Raw genomic sequence first — 15,853 nt, 5'->3', positions numbered from 1 at the left:
TTTATACCTTCGCGTATCGATTTAAAATACAATATAGAATACTCTGCGATGCCCGTGGTACCACTCATGCTTTTCCTGAGGACTATGGTCTTATATGTCCGTAATCTTCTCCTCTGTAATAGCTTTTCAAACCGAAACACAACCATACAAGAAGAGCGAATTACTTCATGACAGAAATACAAAGAAGACAGATGTCAAGCAAACGACTTTTGTACAAAATATACATGTGGTAAATTTTGTCAACTGAGAATGTCTTCTCGTCTAAGCAGACAATTATTATATTACAGTGAACGCTCTATATAAACAACTCATTTGAACCAATTTCAATAAAAAAAGTTTCTTATTGGGAAAAGTTGTTTATAGGGAAAAAAGGAGTATAGTATAATAGTACATTACTACAGTGGCCAGCAACTGAGGCATTATTAGACGAACGTGCAAATGTGGGCCGAGGCGTAGACGAGTCCATCAATGCCTAGTTGTGGCCAAGGCTTGTATAGTACTTTTCTCAATGCGCGGAAATCAAAAACACAATTTTACTTTTTAAGTTCAATTACGAATAACGAACAATAATATTTTTTTTCACGTGCTGTAATGTTCCTTTGTTTTTTTTTCAATAAACATCTTTCTATTTGCAAGCCAGTTCGAAATTTAAATAAAACCTTGTAGTAGTTACCTCCTTGGTAGCCACGTTTCGAAGTAAAAGGTCATTCCATTTTTAAATTACAGGACAAATATGAGTTTACATAGTAATTTATCTGGCCGCAAAACACGACAGATATGGATTTTCATACAACTTTTGCCGGCCGCTGCCCGCATGTATCTGGCCAGTACGGCAATTTTGATTTATCTCGAAGTAGATTGTAAAAATAACGCTCACATTTCCAAACATGTTTGAGAAAAAATACTGTCTGGAAAATATTTTTAATTATTTCTTTTACTAAGTAGAATAAATAAAATATAAAGAATGTTGCTTATAGAGATTGCTTATATAGAGCCTTCACTGTATATATTAATATTCGAGTATTGGCAGTCACACACATACTAATGGTAGTGGAATTAAACAAAATAATTCTAAACAAATAACCGTTATTGTATTTATAGATACTTGTGAAGTAAAATCATGTTTAATTGCTTCTTATTGTAATCCGCCTGATATGTATCAACGGCTTGTCAACTACAACTGTAGGTAACTACGGTTAATTTACATTATCAACTATAAATTGAATTAATATCTTTATTCAACTATCTCTTTTAAATCATAATTTTTTATAATTGTACTGTTGGGTTCAAGATGTTGTTTCTGAGAACAGACGTGTTGTAGACCAAATTTAATTATGTTATTTAGTTATTCTTTGATAAATGTCGCTCATTTATAATTTGCAATATAATAGGTTAGTTAGTAATAATTAAATTAATAAATCTATTTTTGAAAACTATGAGAGCTTTGCAATTAAGTTCAAGTGAAATGCATGCCATGACAAGTTATAATGGGTGCTTAATATGTATAAATTTTATATTTTATTGACATATAATTAAAAACGATAAGTATCGGATGTTTCTTAATCTAGACATAATAAAAAATACATTAAAATTAAATAAATATATATAATAAAATTAAATATATATACGTATTGAAAATTGTTTTAACAAATCATGTTATGTTGGTGCAATAAAGTGTTAAATAAATAAATAAATATATTTATATATATAATTAAATTATTAATATTGATAAAATATACAAGTAATTAAATAACATCAATAATTTATCGCTGCGAAGATGGTTCACATAGTTTTAATCAAATTTATTACCTACTTATCTAGTGTCACTGTTGGTCGCCTAGCAACAGTTATTTAAAAGTGTCACAATCGTTTCATATAGTATAGGTACAGTCGTTCAATCTTAGGTGATAATATGTTAATTTTAAAGTTTTTTTTTACACTGAGTAGTTTAAAAAATTGGTTTTATTATTTCTCTTTGTGTGATGCATAAACGATGTTTACACCTAATATAACGACATGCCTCGTTTTTGATCTCATACTAAAATGTTTTTTTTTTCTTTAAAAAAGTTATAATACTCAGGTATTAAATTGTATTTTTTTATATGCAACTTAGAATGGCAAACAAGCTGACGGCCCACCTGATGGAAAGTGGTAACCGTCGCCTATAGACATGAGCAGTACCATGGACATAACAGAGTATACTGTTTCGCCCATGATACCCCTCATGCGTTGGCATTCCTGAGGACTCTGTGCGCTGTAATACAGACAGGTGCATTTTAGCAATATTTATTGAAAAATTATTATTGTTCTTGTTAATATTTTGTTAATTATATTAAGTTAGATTTTTGTTGAAATCAGTCTTATAATCATAATTTACATTTTCCTACTATTAAATGTTTTATTGAATCTGTATTGTTACGTTTTAGTAATTTTTTATTTAGATTTTAACCTATTATTATATAGCATGTGGATAATAGATTAAGCAATATTGATATAAATTAGCAGGGTACAAATGAGACACGATGAAGACAGCCCATCGTGACATGTTAATCACATGAATCGCTTCAAAGTTTAACTATCCCACTATTGTAATTATTATCCTCCTTCTTACCAATCGTCTAAGAGATACATCTGTACAGAGCAATGTGTCCCGAATAGTTATGTAATCGTTCGGGACATACTAAAAGCGCTCGACTACTAACCAGCGGGTCTACCATGAAATGAAAATCCGAAATTTCGGACTCAATTTCGTGTTTTTGTTTATACCAAAATCGGATCAAGAAATGGAGTTTAACATATCGTTCGTCATACATCCGATCATAAAAGTCCAAAGGAACAATATTTTAACATTTTTAATATTTCCAAACGGCATGTATTATTTAATTTTAACATCAAATTTCTGTTTCATTTGGCTCCGAAATTTCAGAAAACATTTCATGGTAGGCCCTCTGTAGTCAAGCGCTTACACTGAATTGTGCGTCGAGGTGCGTAGGCACTTAGTACGTGACAGATAAATCCAAACGGATACGATTTACGTAATTTGCGATAGTGACGAGTGAAATTTCCGATAGTGTCTTGCAAAAAAAAACGTTTAAAAATCGATCAATCACATTCCGATTATATCGAATGTTTTCCTGACAGATCATTTAGATTATACAAATCCGATAAATCGTAAAAATAAATGGAACTGACAAAACGATTATGTATCTTAAATAAATCAATATTTTTTTTTATCATCGCTCTTTTATTTTACGTCATTTATATTTTCCATTAGGCATAATCTCAAAATTGACTACTGAATGGCGTCTTAGTAAAAATTGTATTTTATATAAATGCTTACACTGTGACTTCAATTGCGGCAAAACCAGTAATTTTGATTTTAAATCTAAACTACTTAACTAATTTTGAATAAATTTCTATAACCTCAATCTGAAAGTATATCCTTTCAGATAAATAATTTTCCAAATCACGTTATGACTGACAAAGTTATGAGGTGTTAAATATAAAAAATACGAACGAATTGAGAACCTCTTTCTTTTTGAAGTTGGTTGATTTTTTTTTATTACCACAAAGTTAGCAAACAAGCATACAGCCCACTTGCTGGTAAACGGTCACTGTAGCCTATGGACGCCTGCAACACTAGGAGTGTCACGTGCGCGTTGCCGACTAGTTGAAAAGGTAGTCTGCTGATGATAAGAGTAATATTATAAATAAAAATCTATTTCTAAATTGTTTATAATTCCAACAACATTTGGATACCTTTTAATTGCGTTCTATTGATACTACATATGAAACCATAAAATCTTGCTTTACTCAATAACATTTGTATGTTTTTGTAAGTGAAAAAATAGTAGTGGTTTTTTAATGGATGATAATGGAAAGGTAATTTTGCCTGCGCTATCGGTATACACTGGCGGGACACCAGTGGGGAATGATTGGTCAAGATGAAAAGGCAGTTACCCTATCTACCCAGAGGGAACTTTGTACAAAAGTCGATTGCTTGGGTACCTCTGTCCCATTCGTGTTTCAACCGTGAAGCAGTTGTGTTTGCATGGCTGTGTTTCGGTTTGAAGGGTGGGATATGGCGTGAATTTACTGGGTACAGAGGAATAACACCTGAGTCCTCAGGAATGGCAACGCATGGGGGGTATCATGGGCGAAACAGTATACTCTGTTATGTCCATGGTACTGTTTATGTCTATAGGCGACGGTTATCATTTTCCATCAGGTGGACCGTCAGCTTGTTTGCCATTCTAAGTTGTATAAAAAAAATCAACTATAAATTAGTCATGGTTTCCAGGGGGAACCGCGTGGAGGTGACCTAATAGCGTATATTGATAGCAATGGGCACTAACCTACCCATTACTAACAATCCTTTCCCCCAGTATTGAAAAGGTGAGTAAGTACCTCAAAAGCGAATTCGAGTTAGGCGCTAAAAATAACACAACGGAATACATTATTTACATAATTTAATCATTTTTACACAAAAATAATACTTTTTTTTTTAATAATTCAACATTTAGCAAAAAGCAACATTATTTGACGTGATCACGACATTCAAAATATTTTGTACTTACATTAAATGAAAAACAACGGTATACAGATTGGCATACATACAAAAAATCATATCACAATCTCTTGTAGAGAAACGCTAGATCAACTAAACGAAATATAGTATAATATCATACATTCACACAACACGAGATAGCGTGAAAATGGAAATAAAATGGCAGAAGTATTATATGATAATCTGTTTTTTCCTCATTTATCCTAGTTGATAAACAATTTTAACATATCCTTTTATTAATAAAATAATGAACAATTTCTTAAAACAAAACATGTATTTATAATCGTACATTATTTGTTTTGTGTCTATATTATTTTTTAATAGACTAAATTCGTTCGGAAACATGCCAATATTGATTATCGAAAAAGACAAATAAACAGATTACAGAATTATGAATTATAAGGCATTTCTCCTACATTTTTTTACACACTATAGTCTATGAACACCTAGCATTCATCCATGGAAACATTCTAACACCAAAACCATTTTCAATAACAAGACAATTGTATAAACAAATTAGATAAATTCATTGAGATACATTACGCATATATTAAAAATTATATTTATTGTTATAGCAATAAGGTATGTTTTAGTATTTCCATTTTGAGAGAAATACATTTCAATCATTTTTACATTGGATTACACTTCTATATTCGAATTCTATGTAAAATATTTGCGATTCGAAAAAAACCTATCAAAGTAAACCTTATGTCTTATATCTTAAGGTTTAGTTTAATTAAGTCTTAAATTAATTGCAAATGAAAGGTAATCTCTAGTATGGTTAGCATAAAATGGGTAATATTTATCTATCACAGCCACAACGCTAACCGACAACGTATTAGAATAGACAAGGGCCAGGTTTAGTATAAATATAATATTTAAGAATTCCATATTAAAATTTATAAAAAATATACTTCAAAATCATGAGATTTAACTAAACATTTAGAAAAATCCAAGTCAAGCCCTGACTAAAAAAAATATTTTCGTTTGCCACAGAAATTTATATTAATAATATATACATCCCTGTTGAAAAATTATAAAACCTTATCCTTTCTAATCTTCGTGAAATTACAAGGTAACCTTGTTTTTTTTTTCAAGAATCAATTATCTTAGGTGTTTCTGACGGCGAAGAAACAATTTTTCTAACGAATGTTTCAATCGTTTAAAAAAATCCTCGCTTACTACTTTAGCGGACACGTAAAGTCCTCGTCAGAGAAATAAAAGTTGGTAATATTTAGCAATATCTATACATATATTGGGCACAATAACAGATATATTAGATATCAGTTATTCGATATATAATTACGAAAAGAAGAGCCCGCTCGTAACAAATATAGATATTTGACTGGTATGGGCGATATCGTAATGGATTGTCATCAATGTCCAGAACTCAATATATAGATATCGGATATTACCAATCTCTATAGAGAAATATATTGATATATTTCTATGTATCATTCATCCTAACATCTTTACAAAGTCACATACATAAATATTAGAAGATAAAATTAATGAACGAAACAGCAAAGTGAATGATATCTTTTTGACAGTTCACGTCATTTTACAATCAAATAGACAAATGGACGTCAGCTCTAAAAGATAATGGCTTAGAAAAGATTTAGCATTAATACTAACGTACCAATATCAAACCTTATCATACGATCAGTTTCAATAAAACTTAATGAAAAGGTGACCAAGTTTTGTTGAATTAATCACAGAAACAGGGGGGAAAGGGATTGTTAGTAATGTAGACTGAGAATCTCATTGCTAGCAATATACCCAACCAGGTCGACCTCATCCTCTTCGCGGTTCTCCCTGGAAACTATCATGGTTAATTCCTGATGAATTCATCATGATGAGATTCATCAACTGGCCTGTTTTCATTCTCATCTATCACCCTTCACTGGTGCTACGTCAGCGTATCCCGTTAGCGCAGGCGGGGTTACCATACCATTTTCACCCATCAAAAAAAAAATCACAGAAACAAACTAAACGAAGTTAGCAACAGATCGAAACATTCAATTGGTTGTTATTCATATTACTATTGGACTTAAGTAGACTGTCTCATGGCCGGGTCAGTCATTCGTTTGTTTAAATTTTTATTAAGTTCTATTGAAACAGATCTTATCATTATGTTTCTATATAATTAAAGATTGTGTCCCACAAAAAAACCAAGTTCAATTGTGTCAAAACCAGTTATTTTTATTTAAAAACGTAAACTATACTGAACTACTTTCCATGGGACCAATTTGTAAGTATATATTTTCAGACAGAGTTATGAGGTAACAAACATAAAAAAACCGTATTCAGAACCTTATTCATTTTGAAGTCGGTTAAAAATAACTTTTATCGTGATATCTATACTCGTATCTAATTACCAGATTAGATTCACTCCTGTCAACATATCATGCATACAATTTCTCTATTGTACAGTCAGCATTAAAATTACTTAAGCGTTAAATATATTTCAAATTGAACATGATGTTACCTAAAATAAACTATTCCAATACTGTCAGAAAAATCTTTCAAAATGTCAACAACATAATCTTTCAACATGAAATTTTCACATGGAATTTTACATGAAAATGCCATATGTTTCATGAAAGAACAATAGTGAATGAGATGCAATGAAGTTGTTACCAAAACGCTCTGGGAGAATGCATGTCAAGTATTTATCGTTCAGTATGGTAATGTCCTTAACTAATACTGAGGAACATCGAAAATATATGAAACTTGAGTTGACTAGTGGAATTAAGAAAGCCGGATCATACGAATCGTATTACGATTAATTTAATATAAACTCCTAAGGAATACGAAATTAATCGTTTTACGACGTATTTCGCTGGTAGCAAAGTTTCATCAGACAGGTTATACAAAATAAATCATGATTTCCTGAATAAAATTTGTTCCGTAATCAATAGATTTCAAGTCAGCATTAAAAATCTTTAAACACCTACAAATTTCTAAAATCCCTAAACATATTTGCATACATAATTATGCTAGATACAAAGAAACAGCGCCAAAACTAGCTGAATATCGTAAGGATCAGAATCAAAATAAAAAAAAAAAATAGCTAAATTATACAACATACATACATTAGAAAATCTTAAATGTGTTCCTCGATTTTCGATGCTGACTGTACCTCAAATAGCAACCTACAAACTCATTTCTTATCGAGTTATAAAAATTAAAAATCTAACAAAAAAGCGGAATTTGAATAATTTTGCACTGAGTAGTGTCTTACATAATACCGTCAGCAACAAAATTCAAAACTTAGACGACTTTGATGCTGACTATAGAAGTAATTATTATGAATAACACACAACAGACAGAAGTAGTTTATAACACAAATATCAAATAAACATAATAATTACAAAATGCATATAAACGTTCAACAGTTGCACAGCAACACTGTCACGTCATTAAATATTGCACAAACTCAATTTTCCGTTACACGTTTGTGTAGATTCCGTGAAAGTTACATTCCATATTAAATAAGGCATGTATTTAATTTAGTTGAGGGTTTCTTACTAAAGTTTCTACTGCACAAGTTCCTGGTATTAATGGTAGCCTTAACCCATTCAATACGGCGGCCATATTGAGATCCCTATGCAGTATACGGCTTAGTTTTTCATAAACGGCCGTCACTGACGGCACAACTTTTTCTACGTATATGGCTTAGTTAATTGTTAGGAGTGACTGCCAGTAAATAACGGGCTTCCACAAGTGACTGGAACGGTCTAAAGCACGTTTGAAACTAAAGGAAACCGAGCGCCTCGGAGCGCTCGCCGTCATTGGGTAAGGGTGGGGAGAGCGCCTCGAGGCGCTTGCCGTCACAAGGTATAACATTGGAGAGCGCCCTGGCGCGCTCTCCGTATTGAATGGGTTAATTAGGATAGTAAAGAAATTAATTAAATTAATTCGCCTAATAAAGAACCTCAAACTTGGTCGCACAGAACGACCAATTTTCATGAAAATATATTACTGATAATTCTAAAACTGTAAGAGAGAGAGAGATGGAAAGAGAAATATTTATTTATATATACATAAACTTAATTAATTCCCACGTTGAATTTGATAATGCTAAACATGTACCGTACATGTTTAGCATCAAATAAAAAAATATTCTCCCTCCCTTTCTCTCTCTCTCTCTCTCTCTCTCTCTCTTTCTCTGCACAGTAGGCATTTAAAATTGAAATTTCCTCACAGGTAAATGCATTACAATCTCATCATTTTGTTTAACCCAATAACATTTGATTTCTTATGATAATTGAAGATTTTACGTAGCATCATCCTAGTTATATAAAATATAAAATCATTGTAGGATTCACTAGGCTACAACAATTATACATATTGTCACTTATACAATATAAACAAGTTATGCCCTTATTCACCGGGGCCGATAAACAAAGCACTTACTGCAAAGAACAGGAACACTAGACCACCGATTATTGTAACTGAAATATAAAAGAAACGAATGCTATTAGTCCTTCGAGCCGGATATATTATTATTCATTCATAGTATAACACGATGACATTATTTTTTTTATATATTAACTTAATAAATAATACAATATATGGATACAGTCAAAAGTACAGGAGCGACTGATGTAGGTAAAGTTGTGTTTATCCAATATTATTTTTTGGATAACAGACTTTTAAAACATTCGTTATTGAATCAGTATAGAGATATTGATACTAAAATATATAGATATTGCTATATATTGATCATAATTATCATCTCAACCATTATCTGTCCACTACTGAAAATAGGCCTCCTCCATAGATTACCATAAGGAACGGTCCTAAGCCAACTGCATCCAGTGACCCCCTGCAATGCTACTACATATATTGGGTATTACCTACCCCTAATATATAGCAGTTAGGTGGAAGGGTTTGTTAGTAATGCGGACTACCAGTCATACTGCTAGCGATATACCCTGTCAGGTTGATTTCCACATGCCTCCTGGAAACCATCGTGCTGAATTCCTCGTGTATTCAGCACGATGGGCTAACTGACCTGTCTTTTCATCACACCTATCATCATTTACTGGTGCCCCGTCAGCATATACCGTTAGCAAAGGCGGGGCAACCACTCCATTGTCATCTATTAAAAAAAATATAGCAATGAGCAATTAATGGCCAAAAGAATTAAGAATATCTGCACTCACCAGTCCTTACAGATATCTTCTGCGCTACCATCCTACCCCCAATAACAGCTAGTCCGGTGCATAGGGCGTGCCCCAACGACCCCCCTACCACGACACCGACCGCGTCCTCCCGCGTCGCTAGCACCACGGTCGCTAACTGCGATCGATCGCCCCACTCCGCGAGGAAAGTCAGCGATGCCGCTTGCAGCAACACCTTTAATACGGCGTTCCGTCTCCGCCGTCTGCTCTCCTGTTGTCCTTGTTCTATCATGTCTAATGTTTCTTCTTTTTCCTCCTGCGAATTTTTAATAAATATAACTATATATATTAAAGATTTAATGCTCGATACACGGTGAAATTGAAATATTTAAAAGTGCTTTACTAATGACATCTGAAAAATTTTCCCAAAGGAATATGAATCGAAAGTGGACTATTACATGTACATAATAAATATATGTATTGTTTGATCCTGTTTTCACTGTGAACACACTTTTGATTCATTTACATCAAATCATATCTGCTTTAATTTGTGGTATATGTGTTACTGTAAAAGCCCGTGCCATTTACCGCTAAATCTTAGGTTTTACCAATTAATTTGTAAATGTAAAGATTTTTTTAAAAAATAACAATTTTTGGGTTTAACCAAATTTAACCTAACGTATCTTTCTGACCACAAGTACGAACGAGCACTACGCACTGAACATGCTTTAATTTTATGTTTATCTTTTAACATTTACCACATCTCTGATATAAATATAAAAAAATAAATAAAATTTATAGCAATGGTTTGATTTGGTAAAAGCCCTAAAATGATCTATATTTATAGATCATTTTAGGGCTCGTTAGTTAGTAAATCTAAGGATGTAAATCCTTACATTTACTAACTAATGTTGGTAAAACCAAAGATTTACCAAAAGCCTGCACATTGGTAAATAATGTTACTGTACACAGTAACGTAATGTAATATATATGTATATTACTGTAAACAATAACATATATATTAAGGCAGCTGTGATTTAAGAACAATTTAATTATCTATTGTATTTCTACATACGTAACTATCTATATCTGTTACTAAACTAGTTCAACATATAGTTTATTTTTTTTTAAAAAGTTACCTCAGTATACATATAAACAAATTTATACAAATAACGTAAAAAGACACTGTATATTTTTAGAACTTATGTTGGTACAGTACAGTAGTGCAATCACCTCTAAATCCCCTATAGACTATAGGGGATTTAGAGGTGATTGAACTATGAAATTTTCTAATTTAGTACCTGATATTAAACCATATCAGTTTCTTTTTATGTTTATATAAAAAGATAAATAGTGATAATAATGAATAATAAATAATAAAAGCAAATGGTTTCAAGCTGACGACTTGTGTGTCACGGCGTTTATAAGTATGTTTTTTTTTTCTTAATTTCACTTTTTTTTTTTTTATTTAGTACGAAAAGCTAAAGAAAAATTTAAATATCATTAAGTTACCACGATGTTACAGAAACAAAACATTTGTTTGATTCGCATTACATTGTTCTGTTTAGAAATTTAAATAACCTTGCAATCCCATTTTCTAGACTGTGTTATTTAAATATTTCCACTGGTGCGACATTAGACGATAAGATTAATCTGTTAATAACGCTATAAAGATATGTTGCTGGTAAACTTGTAATACAGAAAGTTAAATAAAACATTTCTCATTAACCTCGGGCAACACCGAAATAATCTTAATATATAAAAATTTCGTGTTACGGTTTTTGTTATCGAACTCCACCCAAACGGCTTGATCGATTTTCATGATTTTTTTTGTATATTTAGTAGATATGTGATTAGGTTGTCCTTATTCAGAAAAATATATTTATATGGCAAAACAATATTTATCAGGTCAGCTTATATATTATATATAATATGTAAAAATCACGATGTTCATTCACGCTAATCTCCAATAATGCTCAAAACATATTTAAAGTAATATTATGTTGTTTTTCGTGAACTGTAATTTCGTTAGGTTCGTTTCGTTCGCTTAGGATCTTTAGTTGATGTGGAAAAATAAATTATTGAAATGCAAACTTGCTATTATCAATGTTTATTGGGAGAGGAACTACAATAATGTTACATTACTAAAATACGAAATCTTAATGTTGCCAGTCAACAGTTTGTATTATTTGCTCCAACTTGAGAGATAGGATAGTTTTTATCATAGTAAGAGACGTAGTCGAGTAAAAATGGACCCGGTAGATGACGCGTTTTTACAATACTTATTTCAAATTACATGCAATGCAATGCGATAGAAAATTAAGCCTTAGTTTTAGAACATACAAAGACTAGATACAAAACATCCATATCTCAGAATATTTTTTTAAATGAAATTTGAAAGCATTGATTACATAAGTAATGCATTATTTCTCATACCATAGACTTTAGTGGTATATGTAGTTAGAATAAAAGCTAAGTGCAAAAAATTATCAATTTGCTGATATAATTAAACATTTATAAATAGGTCGAGTCCAACGTAGCAAATTAAACATACATGACTATATTTTATTATCATGAGAATTGATTGATATTAAATGTATAACATGTTGAAAAACAAAAATGATTGCGCGATTAATAATGACTAGGGAAACGCGAATACATTTGTGACAACCATACGGAATCTGAAGAGAAGAAGGTACGTGATTGTCAAAACTATACATTTATTTATTCTTACTCCTAAACTACATTATAAAAATATTAAATAAAAAATTACGAATAAGTAGATATGTAAAAATAAATTTTTGATATACAAGTATTAATGAAGGAACGACGCAAAATGCAATGAGACCTTACTAATTAGATACTAAAAAAGGCAAATACTGTTGATTAGTTATAGACATAGACAAAATAACATTTTTTCATGTTCAATGAATAATAAACATATTATTTTTTTTTCTAAATTGTATTTCGTTAGTAAGGTATTATATCGATGAAAATGCTGATAACAAAAAAATAAAACTACCAGAAAAATATACTTATAGATTATACGTTTAGTATTAAGTTTTTCTTTTTAAAAAATGTATTTCTTTATCTAATATTAAATTTAATGGACCGAATATCCATATGATTTAAAACGAATTATGCGTTTGCATTAATGTATATTTTTCTGATGACTATACTAAATACAAACATCTCAAATGCTGAATTCCTTTGCAATATAAACAATTTACGTAAGCTACCAAGAAGCTTTTTCGAATGAATCGTGATGTTGCGTGAAAGGGAACGTAAAAAGAAAAAAAAAGCTAAGCTAAAGAAAAATAACTATGGTGTCATTCGTACTGCCAGGCATAATGACGTAAGATCACCCTCAGCGATTCTGTTTGCGACGAGGGCCCCGCTTGGGGCTCCTCTGGCATCCCCGAAGTTTCTTCTGGGACACGTGAAGGCCCTGGGATTTGTGAACGTTCTGATGCGGAAGAAGTCGCACTGGGCGACCTCGATCGCTCTTTTGGAGATTCCTGTGCAGTACCATACTAATTGGACATAGAATTTACTACTGGCAGTTTTATTCTCTATCCTCGGGTTCTCAGTTCTATATTCGAAAACCCCCTTCCCGTTTTATTTTAAATTATTGTACGTATACATAACAAATATTATGTGCCAGTACGGAAGTATTAAATTTATTATGCATGGAAGTAAAATATACGTATAACAAAAAAAAAAGGAATTCAACATTCGGCAAACATATCCTTAGCACAGTATGTCTAAATTCTAAATCAAACAGGCATAATACATGTATCATTATATTATATCTTATCTACAAAGAGATTGTTTAAAAAAAGATAATTAAAATTTCCGTATCGCTCCTGTATCTTATGAATCGCATGCTAATTATGGTAAAAATGATGAGATATTTTCAAATATAAGTTTATTTATTATTTTGTGACCGCGATAGTATGAAGCACGAAATTCTAAAATACAACTAGACAATTCATGTAATTGCTCGGATGAGGTAATGAGGATATTCAATTATAACATTTTATGAATGAACGTCAACAAAACGCATGAAGTTAAATAATATTTCGTGGCTGTAACTACAGAGTCATTTATCCTACATTTTGCGAGGTACTGGGCACCTCCAATGCATTGTCTGTCATTCTTGAGAACTAAGACCATTTAACTAAACGAGTTAACGTGTCAGATTTCAAGGTTTAATTTGCCAATTGGCTGTTTGGTCCCGGCATAGAATAGGTCACCCCTTCCTTTCTCGTAAGTATCGTAAGAATCAACTAAGAGTGGGCGAGGGATGGGCTTCAGCTTTCGTCTTAAAACATTTTTATTGCCTAACTGCAGTTGCCAACCCGTCAAGCGTGGCAACTATTTAGCAAAACCCCCCAAGGGCTTCCCCCTTAAGTTCAGCAGTGGAGAGATATATATGATGATATTTTGCCAATTTATTATCCTTAATAATATTATAAATTTTAAAGTTTATTTGTTACCTCTTGGTGCTATTAGTTCGACCAATTTTCATGAAATTTGTTATACGAATATTATTCGAGATGGACAAAAACATATGCTTCTATTTATCTGTCACGCGAAGTTATAGTAAAAGTTACTTGTTAAAATTTTTATGTGGACGAGACATGATATTTTATTACAGAAAAACCACCAGTTATACCCTTCATAACACATAACGATGATATAAAAACAAAAAGCCAATTACAGGTTTTTCGAAACTAAAGATTACACGGACAGGACTATACATTATAAGAATATGCTATTTCCAATACCTTATTCTCTGTGCGATGAACGAGTATTATTAAAAAAAAAAATACAATGATACCGATTCTGAGACGCCACTTCTCTAAATTTATCGTTAAAATAAATAATTTGATATCGCAGCAAAATCTTATTGTAATGACCAATATGAACTCATTTTCTAATAGATTTAAGACAAAATAATTATAATTTTAGTTTGTGACGGTCTATATTATTATATAAAATAATAATTTCACGAAATTATCAAATTAAGATAAATTTAAAGAAATGACACTTGGAATCGATCGAATCGGCCCTGTTGTAATTTTACAATATGATGCAGTGGACTTCAAATGGATGTCATTATTTTATGTAACAATGCAAGACTAAATATAGCGCCGGCGATGGCATTTACTTTCTCCAAAAAAAAAGCATTAAAAATATTGTTATACTCAGGATCATAACCCAAGATTGGGTAGTTGAAAACATTAATCAACGCTAGTACCATTCTGGTGGCTGGTCATTTCGCTGAGCCCATTGTCAAGATCAAACATGATACTATGATTTATTATTCTCATTATCATGATGGATATACATTTTTATGGATATTAAATAGATTAATGTTAAAGAAGATAACTTTTACAATATATTTAGATTGCAAAAATTACTATCAACAACAAAAAAAAAACAAAACTACAAAAAATTTATTACAAAATAATAAAAGTAAAAACTTAGGCCTATTAAAATGACGATTAAAATCTCTATATTACTTGAAAGAAAAAGTTAATATTTCTATTTGTAAACAGAGATTAAACCTATATAGGTATCTTGAATTAAAATAATGTAATAACAAAAATATAACAATTCGTTGAATCATAGATTACTGATCAGACATTAGCTATATTAAAAACAAACAATAAATACGACGCATATCACTGAACTGATCCGGAGGAAACTGGATTTTATTTTACTGCAATTGGCGCTAAAATAAATGCGGTACGATGAATAAGAGACAGCGAATACAGCATGGATTCAAAACACAGTACTATTAAACTACAATAACATAAAAGACTCCAACAAGAAGATTGCCATGAACTCTTCTCGTAAAACTAAGCGTTCGAAAGAATCTCTTTGTTGATAAAAGGGGAAGGGGATTTAGATATTGCAAATTTAAATGTTAGTATTAATTACGTCACCAACAACATTAAAAAACAGCATTAAAATATAATCTTTTGTTTATAGATAAGTACCGAAACATCAAGTAGAACACATTGGTAAGAAAAAAAAAATGATCGGTCATTTTAACATCAAAATTGTAAAGCCACTTTTGCAAAATTGTCTTTTTGCAGTATATTTCTTATTAAGACTTCTAATTCCAATAAAACTATTTTTATATTCA

At 31.4% G+C, this 15,853-nt stretch overlaps 1 protein-coding gene across 2 annotated transcripts in view; it reads right to left on the bottom strand.

Annotated features, from left to right (window-relative positions):
* Positions 1-4,452: 4,452 nt before the first annotated feature.
* LOC113511051 (transmembrane protein 165) overlaps positions 4,453-15,853 on the bottom strand; it is a 28,375-nt gene continuing 16,974 nt past the window's right edge. For both annotated transcript variants that reach the window (XM_031912003.2, XM_026894625.3), the window contains exons 3-4: positions 9,739-10,012; positions 4,453-9,024 (exon numbers count right to left, since the gene is read on the bottom strand). In XM_031912003.2, coding sequence (XP_031767863.1) covers positions 8,954-9,024; positions 9,739-10,012 — 345 coding nt within the window. In that variant the 3' untranslated portion in view covers positions 4,453-8,953. The remainder of the gene's footprint in view (positions 9,025-9,738; positions 10,013-15,853) is intronic.

This window comes from Galleria mellonella, unplaced genomic scaffold (assembly GCF_026898425.1).
Source record: "Galleria mellonella isolate WM207_F2 unplaced genomic scaffold, CSIRO_AGI_GalMel_v1 utg133, whole genome shotgun sequence".
Lineage (NCBI taxonomy): Eukaryota > Metazoa > Arthropoda > Insecta > Lepidoptera > Pyralidae > Galleria > Galleria mellonella.
This window is presented reverse-complemented; position numbering and strand designations above follow the sequence as displayed.